The 21,993-nt window shown below is 37.6% G+C and overlaps 3 protein-coding genes across 3 annotated transcripts in view; 2 read left to right on the forward strand and 1 right to left on the reverse strand.

Annotated features, from left to right (window-relative positions):
• The window catches only part of LOC135205748 (ankyrin repeat domain-containing protein 17-like), a 136,399-nt gene that overhangs the window by 55,657 nt on the left and 58,749 nt on the right, over positions 1-21,993 (reverse strand).
• LOC135205582 (ankyrin repeat domain-containing protein 17-like) lies at positions 2,799-16,336 on the forward strand. The gene is made up of 8 exons (XM_064236349.1): positions 2,799-2,808; positions 3,407-3,484; positions 4,131-4,305; positions 12,327-12,453; positions 13,613-13,828; positions 14,049-14,328; positions 14,516-14,708; positions 15,965-16,336. Exons 1-7 carry the CDS (start codon positions 2,799-2,801, stop codon positions 14,683-14,685), a joined length of 1,056 nt encoding a protein of 351 aa, XP_064092419.1. The 3' UTR covers positions 14,686-14,708; positions 15,965-16,336.
• LOC135205583 (serine/arginine repetitive matrix protein 2-like) lies at positions 16,980-21,665 on the forward strand. The gene is made up of 4 exons (XM_064236350.1): positions 16,980-17,009; positions 17,461-17,790; positions 17,889-18,344; positions 21,327-21,665. Exons 1-4 carry the CDS (start codon positions 16,980-16,982, stop codon positions 21,648-21,650), a joined length of 1,140 nt encoding a protein of 379 aa, XP_064092420.1. The 3' UTR covers positions 21,651-21,665.

Consider the following 21,993-nt stretch of genomic DNA (forward strand, 5'->3'; position numbering starts at 1 on the left):
TTAAGTTAAAAAGAGTAAAAGAGAAAGCTAAAAATCATCAGTAATGTATACTTGTGTAGACGCATACAGCCAGAAACAGCTGATTTGTTATGAACAATCAAATCCGATAAAGACTGCAGTTTGCTTGCATATCATCCATTGTACAATAGTAAAAAATTACTGTAGTTATATCACAGATGACGTTGAATAGAATAGGACTGATATACTTTTACATTACTGTATCCTCCTCATTCACTATGGAGAAAAGATCGACAAGGGCATATACTGCTAAATTTAATCTGCTAATTATAGCTAAGCTGAGGAAAGAATGTTCATATGCTAACTGCTATTATCGTGCATCGACAACATGGAAACTTCGGTATAGCACCATCAAACTCGACAGTAAACAAAATTTGAGAAACATTGATTGCCTTTTTTGCATTTTATGATACAACAATAGTACATAATATGAAAATACATAGAATATTACTGGATGCAGTGAAGTAAAGCATAACTTTTTTACAGATCCATGGAAAAGATGTATATTCATTATGTTTGCATTTTATCAAACGATACTAGTATGTCGATATTACATACGCTAATTTTATATCTCATTTATGTTGTGACCCCCCTTGAAACCCCCCTTGAAATTAGCTCCAAAATTAGGTCTTAAAAAGTCGCATGACATGCAAGTATACACTGTATATATATAGATTTATTAGTTTTATTTTTTTTTTCTTCTTCTTTTTGCAATTTTAGATGCTTAAGCTGCACAGATTATGAGTTCGGGACAGTTGGGAACAAATTTAACTTGTAAATGGTCTGAATTTACTAACATGATATTCATTTTGATGAACACGATTGGAATATTTCCTTGTAATACATATTTGTTTTGTTATCGTTTGAGGTATCAGGATGAACTTGTATTATTGTGTTTTATGATTTGCAAATAACAGTCCCTTTAACTTTATCTCTGTAAGTACACAGTATTCAAAATGTTTTAATTTGTGGTAATCTCTTGAAAACACTTTGGGAGTATAAATTTTATAACAGGTTGAAGCAAGTACCCAGTTTCTCTTAATAGTTGAATTGAATAATGCAGAGTAGCTTTTACTGTTTGCCTTAAAATTAAATTGATTTGTCAGATATTGCGCTAATGGGAAATAGGAACATCCTTTTGGCAGCATATTTATATAATTGCAAAATGCTGGTAAGAAGTTGCCATTCATTTATTTATGTATACAGTGGTACCTTAACCTATGAGTTTAATTTGTTCTGTGGCCAAACTCGTAACTTAATTTGCTCGTGCATCAATTCAATTTTCCCCGTCGAAAATACTTAAAATGCCCTTAATCTGTTTCAACCCTCAAAATGCCACCCCATATTTTTATGCTTTATGTTATTTGATAAGGAAAAAAAAGTTTCTAAATAACAAATATTGTATAAAAACATAATAGAAAGAGCATGTAAAGATATAATAAGGTTTCATACAGTGTACAGGTAGTGTTCAAATTATGATAATTCATCTTATGTAATCCAACTTTACGAGAGACCAAATCACAATAGCCTAACTTTATCCCATCCTCGAGTTAAATAAGTTAAAAACAAAAGAGAATGGTGAAAGTATTGTTTTAATGTTAGTATACTTGTTGCGTAAATGTGTACAGCCATGAACAACCGAATGAAAAAAAAAAAATTTTCTAAGTACAACCAAATTGGATAACAACAACATCCAGTTGGCTTGCATTTCAATCATCGTATGACAGTAAACAATTACCGTAGTTATGTTAAAAATGACGTTTTATGTAAAATAGGACTGAGATATTTTTATGTAATAACTTTATTTGCTATAGACATATCAAAGATCAACAAATTTAAACCCAGTTGTAGCTGAAGCTGAGAAAACTGTTCAAGCTGCCAATGACATATATTGTGCATTGGCAATGGATAAAACTCCTGTTAACTTATGCCATCAAACACAACCTTAGAGAAAATTCAGTTATTTTAATCAAAGCTACTGACTGGGCTTGAAAGAACACATTTTACTGTGGTTTTCATGTCAATAAAAGGTAAATATTATAAAAAAAAAGCGATCGGAATCGGGTAATTTTCTTTTACTTGGTAAACATAGCTCCAACATATCTGTTAATGAGAAAATAATTTAGTTCATAATCACGACGAGACTTATTCAAGTCATATTTCAACTTAGAAATATGTCGCAATACAAAAATAGCGATCCGAATCACGTAATTTTTTTACTCGATAAATATACAGCCAACATAATCTGTTAATGAAAATATAATTTAGTTCACCATCACAACGAGACTTATTCGTCAAATTTCAACTTAAAAACACGTTGCATAATGAAAAATTCTTGTCATATAAATCAAGTACAGGTAGTCCCCGGCTTACGACTTTCCGAGGTTAGAACGCTTTTCAATTATGTTCATCAGAAATTATTTCCAGGGTTACAATGCTTACGTCTCTGATCTGACAGAAGAAATGTGACTTAAAAAAATGCAAAATAATCAATATTTGAAGGTTTTTTTATGAATGCAATAAAAATGCAGTTAACATAGTTTTTAATACACTCAAAGCATTAAAAGTAAGATTTTCTTAAAATTTTTGACAATTTTCCGGCTTACGACGATTTTCTGCTTGCAACGCGTCTCAAGAACGGAACCCCCGTCATAAGCTGGGGACTGCCTGTATCTAGATATTCGTTTATGCTAACCAGAAGCAAGAAAATTTGCTCAGAGTTGAGTTAAATATGGCGAAACAAACTCTTATTCTTCATCAGCTGATTTCCAAACCAAAACATGACCGCTTGTTAGTAGTACGTATTTTATAATACAATAATATGAGAATACATAAAGTATTATTGGATACAGTGAAGTAATGTATGATTTTTTTTAAAAGATTCATGGAAGAGATGCATATTTACTTTTTCTTCTTTGCTTATCTTAATTTTCGTCACTAAGCCATTTAAGTAGCAGCGGCATGTCGAGCTCGTACCTCAATTTTTTGCTTGTGTAACTATGCAAAAAATCGACAGTGACGACTCGTACCTCGGAAAACTTGTATAAGTAATGGCACCTCCTTCCTGCCCGATTCCCCCAAATCGATGGCGTGTAATATTTAACTCAACATAACATGAGTCTCTGTCGTCCACCCAAAACCTGTTATTGCTACTCATGTGAGCATGTCCATCCATTCAGGGGTTAATGCATGATTTTGAGAACAGAATAGCCTTTATTATGGTCCTCGTTTATTTAATAATGATATATACCACAACAAACAATATGTTTATTGACTAGAAAGCTGTTGAAGCCTTTCAAAATTAGTTGTAAAGTCTCCTAAATCAACAAGTTATCATTCATAAAGATTGATGAATCCTGAATTAATGTTGAAATATGTTATTTCCCAGCTCATGTAGTCATCAAAGGAAAAGATGGTGTATTTATAAAGCAGCCAAAGTTGCATTCAATCAAAATCAAACAGAATTGTAATTGTCTCTGAAACCTTTCGTCTTTAGTAAATGGCATTTGTCGTGGAGCAATAAATCTTACGTTATCAGAAACATATACGATTGTCATTAATATTCATTGCAAAAAAAGAATGCCACTGCTCTGATATCCCATCTTTAAGTTTCTGACCCATAGAAATTTAAGGAATAACACCCAACATTGATAACTTGGACATGGGCACATAATTGTAGTTGAAGTTTTTTGTGTGTTCTTATATATAACGTGCCCCCCCCCCTTTTTTTTTTTACTCTGATTGCTTGACGATAAGCAAAAATTGGGGCTTGCTGGCACTGGTAACCAGTTAATGGCACCTCTGTTTAGTACGTATTGTCACTGATAACCCAAAATCAGCGGATTTTGGAGCCAAAAATCACCAAATCCTGCGCTAGACAAGCCCCATAAAACTGGATCACCGATAACCGGGGGCTGCTTGTACTTGGCGCTCTCTCTCTCTCTCTCTCTCTCTCTCTCTCTCTCTCTCTCTCTCTCTCTCTCTCTCTCTCTCTCTCTCTCTCTCTCTCTTTTTTTTATATATATATATAAGTATATTGTGGTTAGTATTGGCTTTACTGTCATTTCATTTAAATAGCAAAAGAATTTATTCATTTACTCGTTTGTCAACAGGTGCTGATATTAATGCGCAAACTGAAGAAACTCAAGAAACTGCATTAACCTTAGCTTGTTGTGGAGGATTTCGGGATGTAGCAGACCTTCTGATTAAAGCTGGAGCTGATTTAGAATTGGGTGCGTCGACCCCCCTCATGGAGGCAGCCCAAGAAGGTCATCGAGATTTGGTTGAGTGAGTATTAGTGATTATAGATACAAACAAAATAGAGCTTACTAATAATGCTTACACACCAACTTCACTTTTTCATGGGACTAGGAACAGTCAACGTTTATTGTTTGTAAAGGATTTCTGTATGGTAGATCTGCCATGATTTTTTCAAATTTAAGGTCTTTTCATATGGTTCCTTATTTGATATTGATCTTTTGTTCGTTCAAGTAACTTGTCTTAATATACTGATTTTTGAACATCCTACATGATACGCTGGAGCCAACTTGCTTGGCAGATAATGTACAGCAATTCCATGGAAAATAGTGAATAATCTACCTAACTGGGATTCTGTCATTATCATTTGATTGAAATATTGATCTTAAAATTTCAAGAGATATCGCTGCAGACTGTATAGTGTAGCAGTGCATATTTTTACATTATAACTGGGTGACCAAATGATTGATTGACCAGTGAAGAAAAATTGTTGCCTAATAAGAATTTTTGAGTTTTGGGCAACAGACAAATCCCCAAAATTGACAGGAATTATTAAGAAATGGAAAAGTTACCCTTGCAGTATAGAGTTTTGGCCATTTCATTTTTAAAGGAGAATTTGTTTATGCAGATTTTTTGTTTATTTTTTTTTTTTTACTGACCTACATACTAATGAGTTTATAATTTTTTTGTTGCATAACCTTTTATGAAATTAGATAAATTATCATCAACATATAGTGCCCAACACACTTTTGAAAGTTCAAAATAAATGGTTGATTAACTTGTTCAGTGCAATACTAGATGATTATATTTGTTTTGTTATAATTTTTCATTTAATTTAGTCCATAATAATTAAAAGTCAGCTTGTCACATAATATACTGTGTTTTCATTCTTTTGATGCACTTTTTCAATTTGATACTGGTTGGACCCTAATTTCAAGGTACTTGTTTAGGGTTTTAGTAGATTGATTTTTCTGCCTTTTAATTTTTTTTCTTTTATAGATTATACCACAAAGCTAAAAATTGAAAAGGATTTCTTTATTATTGAAAACATAAACGCTACTTATTGATAAATTTCCGTATCATTTGACCTGTATACAAGAGTTGTAATAAGTCCTTTTTGTGAAGGAGGGCAAGGGTGTAAAGGTTGGCTATTAGGTATTTTGTGACAGGGTTTGGGCATGAAATTATCCTCTTTAATCATAAAATTTTGAGTATCTACAGTTGAAATTTTGATAATGGAAATGTGTTCTATTGCCTACAAACCCACCAAAAGTTTTGTCTTTCAGTGCTCTGCCCTGGGCCCTGCTTTGGGGGAGCGCATATTCATCTGGTCACCCAGTGTAATTTCCTTAAAACATGCACTGCAGTGTAGCTTAATAAAAACGTAGCAGATTAGATTAATCGTACCATGTGAAATACACAAAACTCATAATTCAACAGTTTGGAAGATCCTCAAAAGTTGTAGCTGTTAGTACTAAAACTGAAAGAGAAATGTGAAAGTTCATTGGCTAAAAAAATAAAAAAAATAAATCAAAGAAGCTCAGAACATTTATTACTTTTGTCCAACAATTGTACAGTAACTTTAGGAAGTACGTATCATACTTTAGTGTTCAATCCCCATCCACTGCTAATGTAATAGATATTTTGATATAAGTAACCTGCCAAGTAATTACATAGCTATCGTTTAATTTATTTGAGATGAATCTTACCTATTGTTAAAGTTAGCTTATATCTCCATTCTGATTATGCAAGTTGGCTTTCAAACAAAAAAAACTGTATGGCTGTCCAGATGACTGTCTAGTTGACCTGTTCTCCACGACATGTGTTTTGAGTGCTTTAGCTCTGGTCAGAATTCTCCTTGCTGCCATTGCCTTTTGGTAATTGTAGGTATTCTATGAAGTTTTGCTGTTTTGCACATGTTTACAGTACAGTGGACCCCCTGTATTCATGTTCTTTGGATTCACGGAGGCGCGCATTTGTGGATTTCTTTGGAAGATTTTCTCCCATTATTCGCTGTATTTTTCTATGAGAAATATCCACAAAAATTTTTTTAATGCACTCTTTGTAATAAAACTTTAAAAACCCAGGTTTACAAATTTTAGTGTTTTTCTTGAGTTTTAACTAACAAAATAGGGTTTAAGCATTTTTTTTATAGGGGTTCCAACTATGCGGGGGTTGGGGGGGCTGCATCTGGTATGCATCCCCCGCAAATAAGGGAGGACCACTGTATTGTAATTTCATTTTCCTAGGATGTCTTCCACCGGAAGCAAAACCAATAACATCAGGTTATGTAGGAATGATTTTGGTGTAAGCAGGATGTAGGAATTTGAATTTGAAGTAGATCAACATTAGTTTGTACCAGTAGCAGGGTTACAGTGTGTGATCTTGGAACTAGATGTGAAGAATGTAGGGGATTGTTCTGAGGACTTCATGCCGGAGTATGTCATTTATAGAAAAGAAGGGAAGCTTTGGATTACAAAGTCAATGTTAGGTCAGGACTTAAACCTGTCAGTTCTACCCTACCTTGTCTCATCTGCATCTATCCCTACTCAGACTAGGCATTTTGGTAGTGCTAGTATTGAGACTTACTTTGTAGCTTTGCCATCTGCTCCCCGTTCAGTACAGGAAAAGCGTATCAAGAAGTTAAAACAAGCGTTAGATTTAAAGCTCTAATACAAGTTGAACTGAGTTCGTGAATGGGAACATTCAGAATCCCTCAACAGAGGGTTTTTTTGCATTCCCCTGTTATAAGTAAGGTGTTGGTGCCCGAGCCTTGGACTTCCCTGTGCGCTTTAACGAAAGAGTCAGCTACTAGGGAACTGGCTCAGTTTTCGGGGCGATGGAGTTCTGTGCTCTACAATACCTACTTTGCCCCTTTTCAGAGTCTGAATCTCATTTAACATGTTCTTCTCTGTATGTGCATTCTGCTGTCATTAGCACTTAGTTTGAGGTGGTTAGCACACATAGGATTGATAATAAAGATAAAGACAGTTTTATTGAGATGATAATGTGTCAGTAGCAAGTTTTACTTATTCTTATATTACATCAACGCAGTCGACTGTTTAACCAATCTCTCATGTTTTGCTTATTCTAAATTCTCATCTTCTAGCCTATTCCGTTTTCTCTGTCGAAATGCACTTGTTCTTTCTTTGCCTGCTTTTTCTACAGCTATCGGCAAATCTCTATTCACTGCCTCGATTAATGTTTCTGTTTCCAACCTACAATATTTTTAGTATCTTCGGTTCTTTTCAAGCTAGATGTTATTCTAGCTTCATACCTGTCTAACGATGTGTCGTATGGGAATGGTATCAAGTATGTTGATTTGCTTTCAGACAAGGTGGAAGAGTTGTCATGACTCCTCTCCGCCCACCACCCAAACTTTCCCATTTTCTTTAGTACCTAGTTTTCTTTTCCTCATTTGATGTGTGTGGATGCAACTGAGTCTGTAAGTCACTTAAGACTGTCTCCCATTCACTGAGTCGTGGATGCAATACAGTATTCCGTTGCTGTTGCCTCCTGTCAGCAGCTGTCTCCTTCTGTCGCCATCTGGCAGAAGAGTTTGAATTGGAGAAACTCCTTCGGTTTGATCGGCGTTTGTTGCAACATTATGCTTCGCTGTATCCTCATTTAGTTTAGGAAAGAGGCCATATAGAGAATGTCTTGCTTGTATTAGCATGTTTCAGTGCCCTTTAAATATTTGGAGAAGAGAACCTAAGCTTTCTCCGTCAATTAGAGTGCTATTTGTAACTTGCTCATACTCAGTCACACACAGCTCCCTTTACCTCTGCAGTGGCTTGTCGTCTTGTTTCTTATGAAGTTGCAGAGTGCTGGAGACCGCCTCTTGATACAAGTGCTTGGGATATGCTGAATGGAGTTTCAGTATAGCTTGTTTAGTTATCTTTACTCAGTAAGTTGTGTCGTCTTTGCTTAGGGAAGTGCGGCGCCAACCTAGTGAGTTTGTGAAGCAAACTTTAAGGTTTTTGGTGCCAGCAGGAGTTTAGCAGGGACAAGGGTTAGTTTTAACTCATTTCTGATGCTGCAGGCTAATGGTCTCATGCTTATACTGGTAGAACTGAGAACACTTTTGCTTCTGTTGCAAACCACCTGTCATGCTTGGAGAGACTTGGACCAATACTTTACATGGTGGAGACGGTGAAGGGGAGCAATGATTCTTTTTGGTTGCCCTCCACTTTTTGATCTCCCATAATTGTTCCTTTGTCGTCTTCAGCAGAAATCTCTCTTTAGTAGGAAGTTGTATATAGAAAGAATGAATGGACCAGGTGGTAATTCACTGGTAGTTTACCTCAGCCTTTCCTAGCTCTATGAGCAATTGGAGATAGGCAGTAGTTTTTGGACATTTTGAGACTGAATAACCTGAAGTATCTGTCGCTATGTTTCTGGTTTTTTCTACCATGGGTTTAGTGCCTTTCCAAAGAACAGCCAGACTTGCACACATGCAGAAATGTATTCCTCTTACCAGTACATCCGCAGTCATGCAAATTTCTTCAAGATGTCTTTACTAGAAAGTATTTGTTTAGTACGCTTTGTTTGGGTTAGTGTACAGTGCCTCTATAATTATTATCAGGGATGCTGTTGTCCGTAGGTGGATGGTGTTGACTAGGAGGAAGAATCTACAGAATCACTGGTTCAAGTTGGGCAACTTTTTCGACTGTATTCCAAAGGCCAAGGACCTGTTGCTTCACCTGGCCCAGTTTCTATGTATTATGATTTTAATTCTCTAAATCCTCCTTTGTGTCTAGTGATATGGGGATGATAATTAGTGTGCAGGCTTGTCTGTCAAAGATGAATAGGCACTTGCTTCTTGAAGAATTTTAGGCCTGAAGGAAGCTTTCTATATGGTAAGGACTTTCTTTGTAAGGAAATATGGCCTCACTTGGGATTTTATCAGATAATCAGGCTCAGTGTACTGTCTCGTCATAAGAGATTACGACTTACAACTAAGAGGTTATGGCTTACAACTAATTTTCATTAAATTTGTAAGTAATCCAGGACCATCTTTGTCACCAGGTTCTGTAGGAGGGGCTCTGTAACCAAGAGTTGTCCATATTATTCTTAAACCTACATCCAGGTTTTGGTTTTCCCCCTTTGTCCTGCAGCACACAACAAGTTTTAAGTGTCATTACATTTTCATGCAACATAGAATAGTCAACACTACACCTGGTAAAACTTTCTAGATTTCAGGGCAGTGGAATGACCATCAGAGATGCCTAGCAAGTTTATCCCTAGTCAGAAACAAGTCATTATTGGAAGCTTGCTGCTTTGAGTAAAATGAGCAACATGATATTGCTTTGATCATTCTGGCAAAAAGGGGATTCAGAAAGAACAAACTACCTAAAGATGGCCATTACATCCGTAAGTTCAGCAGTTGCTGTGGGATTTGAGGAGCACTCGTGTAGACTTACTAGCAGTAGATGAACAGGAACACCCAGACAATAACTAATCCTTTGATAGGCCTCAAGCTTGAGTAGTGGATGTTTCTTTAAATTTGGCCTGATTCAGACTCAGGCCTGCCCCTTGTATTTACTCATAAGTACTATGGAGTGATTTTAAGTATAAGAATTGCTTTGTGTCTCCTGTAGAGCCCTTGTAGCCTCGGGGCAATGCAGTGCAATTTGATTTTACCAGCTCACTACCTTAGGATGCAGAATAGTTTTTGATAGGTTCTACCCTGTATCTTAAATTTTCTTAGTACTGTTTCGGTGGACAGATCAGTCAAGCCTTCTTTTCCCTCAATCAGTGTATAGAACTTGATTCTTATCAGATGTACTGTGACATCAGGAGGGGACATTCGATTTCCTGTCTGCTGGGGTCTGTGGAATCGATGGGATGAACCTGTCTGGGGCTTGTTTGCCCCTTCAAGGAATCTGCGGCTTCCTCCTTTGGTGGCCATACAGTCCCTATATTAGAGTATCATGTACTTCAGAATCCTTGATATAGTCTAATCCGTCGAAGCTCCTCTCCTCACACCCTTCATCACGATCAATTAGGAACTATACAATGTTCAAATTAGCCCTGATTTGGCCTGTTTCATGGTTCTTGTACCTGCTTTGTTGTGGTTAGATTCTGCAGGATTCTCCTCTACAGTGTCTTCTCAGTCAACCTCACCTCGAGAGATCTACTGAGGTAGTCTGATTTTACCAGACAGATTCCAGATTATACAAAGGATTATCAATCAGGAGGTTTTTCCTTCTTTACAGTGGTCCCCCCTTCGCGGGGGATGCGTACCAAGCAGACCCCCCCATAGAATAGTTAGAACCCGCGAATAGTTTAGAACCCCTTTATAAAAATTGCTTAAAACCTCCTATTTTGTTTCATACCTGGTTTTTTTAATAGTTATATCACAAAAAGTGCATTTTATGATGAACTTGATTAAAAAAACCAGAAATTTGTTGATATTTCTCAGAAAAATACCACGAATAGGTGAATTTTCTGCGAATAATGCAGGGAAACGTTCCAGAGAGAAATGCGCTAATGTGTGAGTCCACGAATCCAGAGAACGCGAATAAGGGGGTCCACTGTATTGCAGAAACCATTATAAGTCATGTGAGAAGGTAATTTACTGGTCTTCCCAGGAGTTTTAGTCAAGGTCAGGGACACTAGCGCTTGCTCTGAGCTCCCAATAGCACTCTCCTCCTCTGAGGAGAATAGATGTCCGTTCTGTTTCAATGTTCAAGTTCGAACACCGTCCAGGAACTAAGTTAATTTAGCAAGAGCTAGTCTCTTCTGATTAAAACTCCTAACAACAACTGCTGTCTGGCACAAGCGTGTTCTGTGGGAGCTTGAAGCACTGTCTGGTGCTGAGGAGGAATGTAGAGAGCTCTCCCTTGCTGGATGGTTTAGTATTTCCTAGAAAACTGGAATCCCAGACCAGTCATAACCCAGGATGTTATGGCAAGAACTCGTCTCCTCCTCTGATCATAACATCTTGCCCTTTACCCTAATGAACTTTTGTCTTAAAAAGTCAGAATTAGGAGAAACATTGCCTCCTTTTAGTAAAGCTAAAGACATTGGAACAGCCTCTACCTCATTAGCTTTCAAGTGCCATATATCTTACATCCATTCGACCTACTGGTAGTATGATTGTTCTTCGTTTCTCGTGATTTGGAGAGTTTATAAAATATTTTAAAAACTTGGGTATTAGTACCCCGCAATTTTAGTTACTGGCATGGTATCAAGGAAGGAAGCATAGGATTTAGGTAGCCATTGGATAGTTCTGTGGCGGCATAACTTTCACTAATGCTTTGGTAGTGATCGGAGCACTCCTCTGCTACAAAGGCCCCCCTCCAGGAGAGGTGACCTTTGGCTTTACTGCCACGCTACTACAGGTTAAATTGAGCACCAACCAGAGGCAGTTTCTACTGCAAGCGCTCTTGACTAACAATGAACGACAAGCATCGTTTGTTTCAATGCCAGCAGCTTTTTTTATTTCTAATTGACTACATGGCTTAATGCCTTAGAGTAGAATATGTCCATATATGTATTCCACCTCATGTCAATGTGGGGATCAGCTATGTAATATTTGATAAGTACTTATATAAAAATATTTTTTATAATATAAAATTTTGTATATACTTACTGAGTAATTACTTGATGAGCCCTCCCTCCTCCCCTCTGATTGACATAAGCATAAACAGAATATGCATTGTCTGCTGAGTTGTTCCTAATCCTCTTGCTAGGGGAAGTATATACAAAATTTTAGTGTATTAATAAAAATATAATTTCATATTTCTCCTTTGAGGCAGTAAAAGAATATATGGATAAAGTATTCTGTCTATAAAATGTGTGTAATGGTAATTTACCTGCTGGATATTACCTCAAAGTTGAATAGTTGAAACCCAGAATTGGTACTGGATTTATTTCAAAATACTGTAAAACTTTATGTGGGTGCCAAGTGTTGTGATAAACTCCTGAAAAGCTACAAAAATATAAGTAAAATAAAAACTTGGCTCATAAACTTTGAATCAGGAAGTATGTTGGAGTTATGTATCACTTTTTTTTGTTAGACATTACATTGTTTATTGTTATTTTAGGTACCTAATTGATGCTGGTGCCAACGTTAATGCCCAGACGTCGACAGGGGACACTGCTCTAACATATGCCTGTGAAAATGGGCATACAGATGTCGCAGACCTTCTTTTGCAAGCTGGAGCAAATCTTGTAAGTTTTGGTTCATCCCTAAAGAAAGTAGAATATTAAAATGGTAATTCATATATGTTCTTCAAACAGTGTGGTTTGCTGTATGCTTTTACAGAGTGCATTTCTTAAAACAGTAGATTGAGTTTTTGATTTCAAAATTTGATGAATGTCAATTATATACAAAGATGTATTTGTCAGTATAGTCGGTATTGAAGATGACAATTGTATGAGGTGCTTAGAAATTTATGATAGGGAAAATTTTAGTGCAGCATAATATATCTCAGTCTTTTCAAATGGCATCTTAAAGCAAGGTCCTGATAGGAAAATTAAGTCTAATAATTCTTGTTTAATGTGTGTAAGTTAGTTTTTCACCATTAATGGCGCTGTAACAGCACTCATGGGGCCATAACTTGAGTTATGACACCAAAACTTTGATGTTGCATCAAGTTACAGTGCTGTAAGTGCCTTTAACCTGATGCCTATTCTTGCTGTTGGCACTGTCAACGGCGGCTATGGGACCATAACTTGATGTTGCTGTAAAATGCTGTTAACGGTCAATGAAAAAAGTGCCATAAGTTCGAATCTACGTAAGTCGAGGCTGCACTGTATCTAAAAATTATATTCATTGATTGTTTGTGAACAATGCTTTTTAATGAACATATCTTTTCAGGATGGTTTTCATAATTGTAGTATACTAAGACTAATTGGGAAGTTGATATGAAGCTGTAATTTATTAGATAAGATGTAAATTTTATTTTAAAAAAAACTTGTGACCCGTCTTTTGAGGTTCAAATTATGCCTAAGAAATAATGAAACATTCTTTTGGATGACTAGTGGTATTGATTGATATTAAAGCTGCACAAGGTGCTGTTAAGATACCATGTATGAGCAAATATAATGATAAACCTCCATTTCTTGCTTTGCAGAACTAATGTAATATTGGAATTTTTTTAGTGTATATATTGATTTAATGTTCTGTATTAGTTAATCTAGTATATCAGTCTCTTGAAGCATGTGAAGTTTGTCAGACCTTGCGTTGTTAAAAGAAACCAGATGGGTCCATTCTATCAAGTAATCCAAAAAATGTTTTTAAAAACTTTTGTCTACTGTAATGGTAAATTAGTTGTCCTAAATTTAAATTAGTTTCAGAGGTGCTTAATATTTACTGAACAATTCACAGGAACATGAGAGTGAGGGGGGTCGAACCCCACTGATGAAAGCTTGTCGAGCAGGTCACTTGTGTACGGTACAGTTCCTCATTGTAAAAGGTGGAGACGTTAATAAGACGACCACGAACAACGATCATACACCACTCTCTCTCGCCTGTGCTGGGGGTCATGTTCCTGTTGTAGAGCTGCTTTTGGTCCATGGAGCTGATCCCAACCATAAGCTCAAGGTATGTAAATTTTTTGTTTGAAGTGTGTTGGATATTATTTGGTTATGTTCATTTATATGGTTAATACTGGTAAATATGCCTTTGCTTAAGTGTAATATTGGTGTTGATTGGATTTTAAATGAAGATTGTCATTTCCGGGAGGTCATACACTTAATTTTGAAAATATTGCACTATAATTTTAATCTAAACAAATTTTTAATGATGAATCCTTTCTGTTCAGGACAACTCGACCATGTTGATGGAAGCAAGTCGAGGAGGCCACACTAAGGTTGTCCAGCTTCTGATAGACTTCCCTTCTTCCATTTCCCACTTGTTGCCCGTGGTCGGAACCACTCAACATCAAGTCACAGCTACGACCCAAGGTCCAGCTGCAGAGTTGGCTACCGGAGCCATCCTAGAGAGTGACCCTCACCAGTTGCCCATGGGTCTCACTGTGGTGCAGGGTTCTGATCCACAGCAATCTCTTGTAGTTAACCCTAATCAAATATTTAACGATATAGGTAAGTATTTTTAGTTTGGTCTATGTGGATACATTACAATTATTTTAAATGTTGAAAAAGTTACAATAACAGATTTTCTTATTGTATTTCTGGCTCGTTACTGTTAATTATCAGCACCAGTATATATTGCATTTATTATGGAGGGATGTTGTTCCAACTCTGTAATTATTTGTCGTCTTTATACCAGATGAGAGACTTGGTGAAGGGGGAGCTGTTATGGGTTCTAGTGGTGTTCAAACCAGTGTAGTAAAAGGAAACAGAACCAAACCTAATCGTAAGCCAGGGGTCATCTCCACTTTGCCTACCACCAATCATCTAATCTCACTACCACCACTGGTCCAAATGGGGAAAAGTTGACACCATCCTCAGACTCTCAAATAGTAAGTTTAAGTCTTTGTATTACAAAGATAAGATGCATTCTTTCACTTTTGAGATGTTATGGTATGGTGCTTGAGCAGTTTTTATCTTGTATGGAATTCAACAAAACTGGTACTTTGTTTTTAAAAATTTATTTGTATAAATTGGATTCTGGGCCTAGCATGATAGATATGTACTGCTATTTGTTGGTAATTGAATCATGAACATGAATATTATATCTTTTAAGTTATTTTATTATGTGGTGCTAGAATGATATAAATGTTTATACTACAACAGTTGCAAACAAAGTAACATGTTAATAGGTCAGGTTAGGTATATGCTAGTTTTACCAGACCACTGAGCTGATTAACAGCTCTTCTAGGGCTGGCCCGAAGGATTAGATGATTTGTTTGTGTGGGCTAGGAACCAGTTGGTTACTAGCAACAGGACCTACAGCTTATTGTTAGATCCGAACCACAAGAAATGAATTTCTATCCACATGACAAATTAGTTGTTAAGTAGCCTCCTTTGCCTCTGCCTTGTTTACTTCCACCACAGAAACTCTAGTCCCTCTATGTAGTTAAGAGACTTGAAAGACAAGATCCAGGTTAGAAGGGCAACACTATGATTTCCTTATAAGAACATCATTATTTACTGTACAATCATAAAAATGCCACTCGGGGAGGTATCAGTTTACTTGAAATTGAATGAGGTGGATTTTGTGATCATGTTTGCGCACACCAAGCATCCTAGTTCAGTATTTAAGCAACCACTTTGCTAATATCACCAGAAAGGACTTGAAGACAATTGCTTTCCATATGTGTCTTATTTGGAATGAGATACAATTCACTATAGCTAAAGCCCTTCAACTGGACAATAATCAACAATGATAACCCTGTCTTGCAAAACAAACCCTAGATTATAGCAGATGACTTAATCTCCTAACAGAATTGCTTTTCAGAAAATGTATACGGGGAGAAAATATTGAAAACTATTAAAGGTTACTGTTGCAATTGAATAATTTCAGTAGGAAATTTGTTTCACCTTCAAAAGATAAATTAAAACTAATAGGTTTGTAACTAACTGAACAAAGTAAATGAGATATGTAAAAATCTAAGTTGGGGTTCTATCTCATGGTTTATGGTAAAGTTGTATAGTAAATCGGTGTATACTATAAACATTTGATGTTAGTATAGTGTTGTTCAGTATAGTTAATATGTATAAGACTTGAACATGCAAGTTACATTTGCATTTACTTTTTTTTTTTCTTTTATTACAGATTAAAACTCCCCCAGTAAGCAAGGGCAGCAATAGTGGGGGAGAGAGTGTTTTATTGACGCCCGCCTCCCCAACGTCTCCCCCACCTCCTAGTAATCAGGAGGAAGCCAAAATGAGACCCTGTGATAGACTTGACCAGTATGTTGATAACTTAGTAAGAAAAGCAGAGCAACCATCTTCTAATAGAGAGGAACAAATTCTACAGAAACAGCAAATATTAGAGGAGTTGCAGCGAGTGGAGAGAGAACTGCAGGGTAAAGTTATTCCCTACAGTGGCAGCTATGATCCCTCCAGGATCCCCATCAGCAGCTGTGCTGTTACAGCCAGCAGTAGCAGCAGCAGTGGTGTGGGTGTTGGAAACTTGAGTGGTGTCCACCACCTCATTGCCAGTAGCAGTAGCAGTGATATTGTTAGTAGTGGTATGAGTGGCAGTGGTACCTCTCTAGCAGCCCCTCTTGTTTATCCTCCAGCATCCTTGCACACCCACGTACCCATCGCCACTCCACACTGTTGAGACTCAGACGGGCTTCCTTCCAAATACTGGCTGGACGGGATTACCCCCTGGCGTTGTTATGTCTGACTTACCTCCTGTTGTCTCATTGTACAGTGGAGGAGGTGCCTCTGCAACACAACTCCCTATCTCATTGCCAGCAGAAGTGGCACAAGTACCATCAACGATGTTTCCTTCAGGTGCTTGTCCCCAGGAGTCTCCAAGTTATGGTAGTTCATCTGCTTATCATACTCCAGCTTCTCCTCCATCTCTCCCTTCCCATAACATCCCTTCCTCCTCCTCTTCCTCTTCTGGGCCAGCAACTGGAAATGTACCCGTTGTCTGAAAGACCGAAGATGATACCCTTCGAAGAAAGCTGATAAGAAGAAACTTCAGTTACAACAGCAACAGCAGCAGCAGCAACAAAAACAAGTGTCAGCGCCGCAACACTCCTCACAGCAGCAAATGATGGTGCAACGCAGCCAAACTGTTCAACCGCTTCAACTTCAGCAGGTGCAGCTAAACCATGGGGTCGATGGTAGCTACAGCTGTCACGGTAATAGTTGACCACGCAACCATTATTAGTTCCTGAGGGAATGTGTCATCTCTCCCTCCTCCTCCTCCTCCTGGGGTTCCACATCCTGCGGTGGCTCATCTCAAGGTCTTGCCCCGTCCTCCACCTATACCACCACCATTATTGGGTGACAGTACTCTTGATAAGAATTGTCAAAATAAGAAAAAATAGAAACTCCTTTACCTAGAGGAAGATGGATTGGAAGAAGAGAAGTGTCCCCTCTGAGTGTGATTGCCCGGGAGTATTATCAGAAGATATGGAAAATGCAATGTTAGAAGGTGACAGCACTGGCAGAGATATTGGAAGTAGTGCGGAAGTTGTTCCGCTTACCCCCATTGGGACTCAGATGCACTTGTCAACGGGGTTAGGGCCGACCCCAGCGACTGAATTGCAGTTGTTCCTACTACAATAGTTTCTTACCCCTCACTTGCAGTTTCCTCCTTTCCAAGTTGGTAGTGGCTCTGTACCTCTGCCGTATAGTTCTCTGTCAGGACTTGGAGTTGGCCAGACTGTCCCTAACCAATCCATCACCAGCCAAACTGCTGCTGCTGCAACTGTAGCTGCTCATCATCAGTTGCAAGTGTTGGCTCCCACAGGAATAGCGGCAAGTAGCAGCAGCAGCAGCAGCAGTAGTAGTACTAGCAGCAGCAGCAGCACCAGCGGCGGCAGCAGCAGCAGCAGCAGTAGTAGTACTATTTCCAATAATGCCAGTGGAGGTATTCCTGTGGGAGCAACAACTGCTCCACATTCTAACAAGTCTCAGGTAAAGAAGTATTTGCTTCAGTCACCACAGACAGGAGGAGCTGCTGGAGAAGTCAGTGTTCAGCAGCGTGGACCCTTAGGTCCTCTTTTGCATACTAGCACTGCTGCCATATCTTCAGGCCAGCAAGTCACTACTCATTCCCCAAAGTGGGGGGGGGGCATGTTCAACCCCCCCGCCAGCAAAGAACAACGAAGAAGCAATTGCGAAGCAGTACGAACAAGCAACAAGAGAGGGACAGCCATCTCACTCTTCCTGTAAGTGCCGATGCACCCGGTGAACATGATATTGCAGCACATCACCAGGCTGTTACTGCAGGCTTACCGTTGGATCCTGCCGGTCAAGGAATGGTGTACGCTAACACCCACACCATGGCTCATTTCCCGGTGAGTATGGCTCCACAATCTGGCACTCTTCCTCTCTCCCCGGCACCTGTCACCAGCTTTGGTCAAGGTCTGCAGGTCAATGAGCCCGGTTTGATGGTAGCTACTCCAGCTGCTCCGGCCAAGATACTCAATGACCAGTTGTCTGAGATGATTGCTACACCTGCTGCACAGGTAAGATAATATCATTGGTGGTTTTACCCTGTTGACCCATACTTAGGGTTTATTTAAATCCATGGTTTCTCAGGAAGAAATCCAGGTTGGGCAGAGTGAATCGTCATTTTATGCCTTGTTTTCTCAAACATTTTCTGTGTTTTGAAGGTTTGTACTTTTACAAATGACTTTGCTACACTTAGTGAATGTTTTGAATTGTTTAGTATGGTGGTAGTATTTAATCATACTGGTTTAGAAACTAAACCTGTGGGTTACCTAGATAGTTTTCATATATTTAGGAATTGGAATTGTGGGCATAGAACAAGTTTGGTAATGCTTTGGTTATTTTTATATATCTTAGGCATAAGTTTGATTTTTTTTAACTATCTGTTAAGAAATATGCCAGAAATAGTGTAGATTAGAGGTTGATTGCAGGGCATCAAAGATTTTCCTTTTACAGGAATGATGGTTCAAAGTATTCATGATATGTGGTTTTACTTTCTCTTACCTGAACATATTGCCAATATCACAGTCGTCTTATCTTTTTCTTTTTCAAGGTGTGTAGTGTGAAAGTGTGCCCGACGTTAGTTTTGAGTAATAAACAGTTAAAATCAATTACCAATTACTACCAAATAAAGAGAGAGTTATGGTGTGTATAGTGCAAATGTGGTCTAACCGGCCTGACATTAATTTTGAGTGAATAGGGGTCAAAGTTAATTACCAATCACAGTGTCCCCCATTATTCATGGAGGATGTGTACCAGACACCCCACCCCCAAATTGCTTGAATCTGCGATTAGTTGAAGAGAAAATGAGAGAGGGAAAAAGAGAGCAAAAAAGATTGTCTATTATGGTTTAAAGTTCGTGAGAAAACAGTCTGAGACAGCGTGGCTGACACCAACACCCGAGGTGCGCTCACTCTCGGTTTGGAACACTCGTGCCCAATCTAAAGTTAGTCTGAACCTCTTGTTGGACCAAAAGCATGCCACTTTAGACCTTAGTAGTAACCCCGCAGGATGTTTGCTTTTGCCTTTTTCGACATCAATACTAGGTTTTCGAATCTACAAACACATTCCCATCTCTAACTCCAAACCACCATTTTTGAGGGTTAGACCACTTTTGCACAACACTCCTTATTTGTAAAAAATTATTTTGAACACTAACATACAGATTAAGTGTTTTCTTTCAATAGAGAATTGTGAAGTGCAATTAGTGGATTTCCTGGAAAACTCAAAACTCCATGTAAAAGATCACCTGCTTTATGTTTACCAGAGAATATTTTAGGAATATTTTAGGTTTCGTGTCTTCTAAATAGCAGTTTGAACCCCAGTGGTTTCAATTTTTAGATTTTTAAAAAATTATATCTTATTTAGAGTAATTTTGATACCTGTGATTCAGGTCAGGTTTTAGGGTTTTTGTTGAGAGCTTTCAAAGAAACTAATTTCCTCGGGATCAGTGTAACCATCAATACCTAAAGGGAATATTATCTTTTGCATATTATCTTTTGCTCTTTGAGAAGTAAATGCTGAAGGCTTCAGAAAGTTTTAAAATCTTATTGCCATCTTATGGGAAAAGTGGTTTGGTGTTGAATGCGAAGTATATGAAAGATTTGGTATCATGTAAATAAAAGTTGGTGTTTGTACTGGTTCAGAATATTTAGTACGTTAATAAAAGTTTGAATAATACTGCTTTATTGTTAGTGTTAAAAATTGTGATTATGAAGTGAGGATTCAGCTATAGTGTGTGCAGGATAGTATGCTACCTCTTTTCATCATAGATTTCTTTCTTACCTGGCATCTATATTGCTGTGCTATTTTGCTAGGTTCCCTTTCAAGAGTTGTGTTGTACGTTATGTAAAATACAGTTCGAAATTTTTTGTAATTATTACTGTTAGTTGTGAAAAATGATTCAAGTGTAGCGTATCTATGGGGTTTCTGTAATTTAACAGATTATGCAGCTAAGGAAAGTGTTCCAACAGACCTGTTAGAGGGGGGAAGCTGTAGGATTAGGATTGTAATCTGTCATTGGAAAGAAATTATATGAATACAGGCTGTCCCCAGTAAAAAAAAAAAAAAAAAACAAAAAAAAAAAAAAAGGGGGGGGGGTTGCTGCTTCCATTCCCGGTTGGGTTCTGTAAGTGAAAACTGCCATTAACCAAAACTCGGCAATTTATGTTACTGATGGCACCAAATGTTAGTTAATGGCATTGATAACCATTTAATGGTGCCTCTGTTAGGTATGTTATGGCGGCATAAATGGCTGATTTTATGGCGGTAGACAAGCGCCATAAAACCGGATCGCCATTAACCAAGTCCACTGTTAACTGCGGACTGCCTGTGCTGACTAATAGTAGTAAATTGTGTTTTAGTAGCCACAGAAGATTAGTAAATCAGTTTTGATTTAGTGTATTGTAAGACATGTCCTTGTGCGCAAGTTTTTATTTATTGTGGTAATTGTGCAAGTGTGAGATGCGTCTGTGAATGTGTTGATATTTTTGTTATGAATATAATCTGGAAGTAAAACAGTTGTAATTAGTCGTTTTAATTTTATTTTTTTTCTTGTACAATTTAAGCAAAAACAGAATCGAACTGAGGTGTTTTATTGCTGTAGAGTGTCTTTTTGGAATACCCTAGCTTATTAGGAATCTTGTTAATACTATATTTATATTTATATTTGTGAATTGTCTTCATAATGTGCTGTACAATTGCAGTTTTTTCTTCTAATATTTGTACCTTAAGACAGTAATTTTCCACAAGTACCAGTTTATCCAAGTGTAAAAATTCTGGATATCATATAAGACAATTGCTATTTGTTTCATAAAAATTTTGCTTATTCCATACTATTTGATTACAGTTATTTATATTGTTGATTATTAAATAGAATTTATGCAAGTTGAATCATTCAGGATATAAGGGCATGGAAAGAAAGGTTTGGGGTAAAGCAAATAATTCATGCATTCACTTTCATTAATGAAGGTATTTGATTGTATACCAATTGTTTTCAGGGAAGTGGAAGTCAGTTGGGCGTCGGGAGTGGTGTCCCAGTCTCAGTTGGTCTGCCATACGTGGGTGGAGATGGAACTGTCCCATACACTGGGCATGCGGGTGTAGGTCCAGGGACTGTATGCCATTATCCAACTGCCATCCCTTCACATCTTGTGGATGTTGACATAGAAACTGATTCAAACCATGATACTGCTTTAACTCTAGCCTGTGCTGGCGGTCACGAAGAGTTGGTACAGCTTCTCCTTGCACGTGGTGCCACAATAGGTATGTTCCATTTATTTTTAATTCGGTCTAATAGTACTGTATATTTACCTACAATGTGATACAATAATGTTACTCAGTGTGGGATAGATTGTAATCTTACGTGTCAAGTGGTCATACAGTTTCATGTTATTTGGATTTGCCTTACTGTAAGTTTTAAGATTTTGTGTTGGGATCAGCTTGGCTTTCAGACAGTGAGGTCATATTCTTGAGCATTATCTTGAGGTCCTTAAATTGGAGCTCCTGTAATGACAGATTTCTTTGATTTTTTTGGTATATGTTGATAGAAGTAAGAAACTGGTTTTTTAAACAGTGTTTTGAGCTGAAATTACAATGTTAGTCGGACACATTGCATCCCACTTAATAAAAATGGAAAAAATTGAAACCACTAAAATCAATATTACC

The sequence above is a fragment of the Macrobrachium nipponense genome, chromosome 24 (genome assembly GCF_015104395.2).
Source record: "Macrobrachium nipponense isolate FS-2020 chromosome 24, ASM1510439v2, whole genome shotgun sequence".
NCBI lineage: Eukaryota > Metazoa > Arthropoda > Malacostraca > Decapoda > Palaemonidae > Macrobrachium > Macrobrachium nipponense.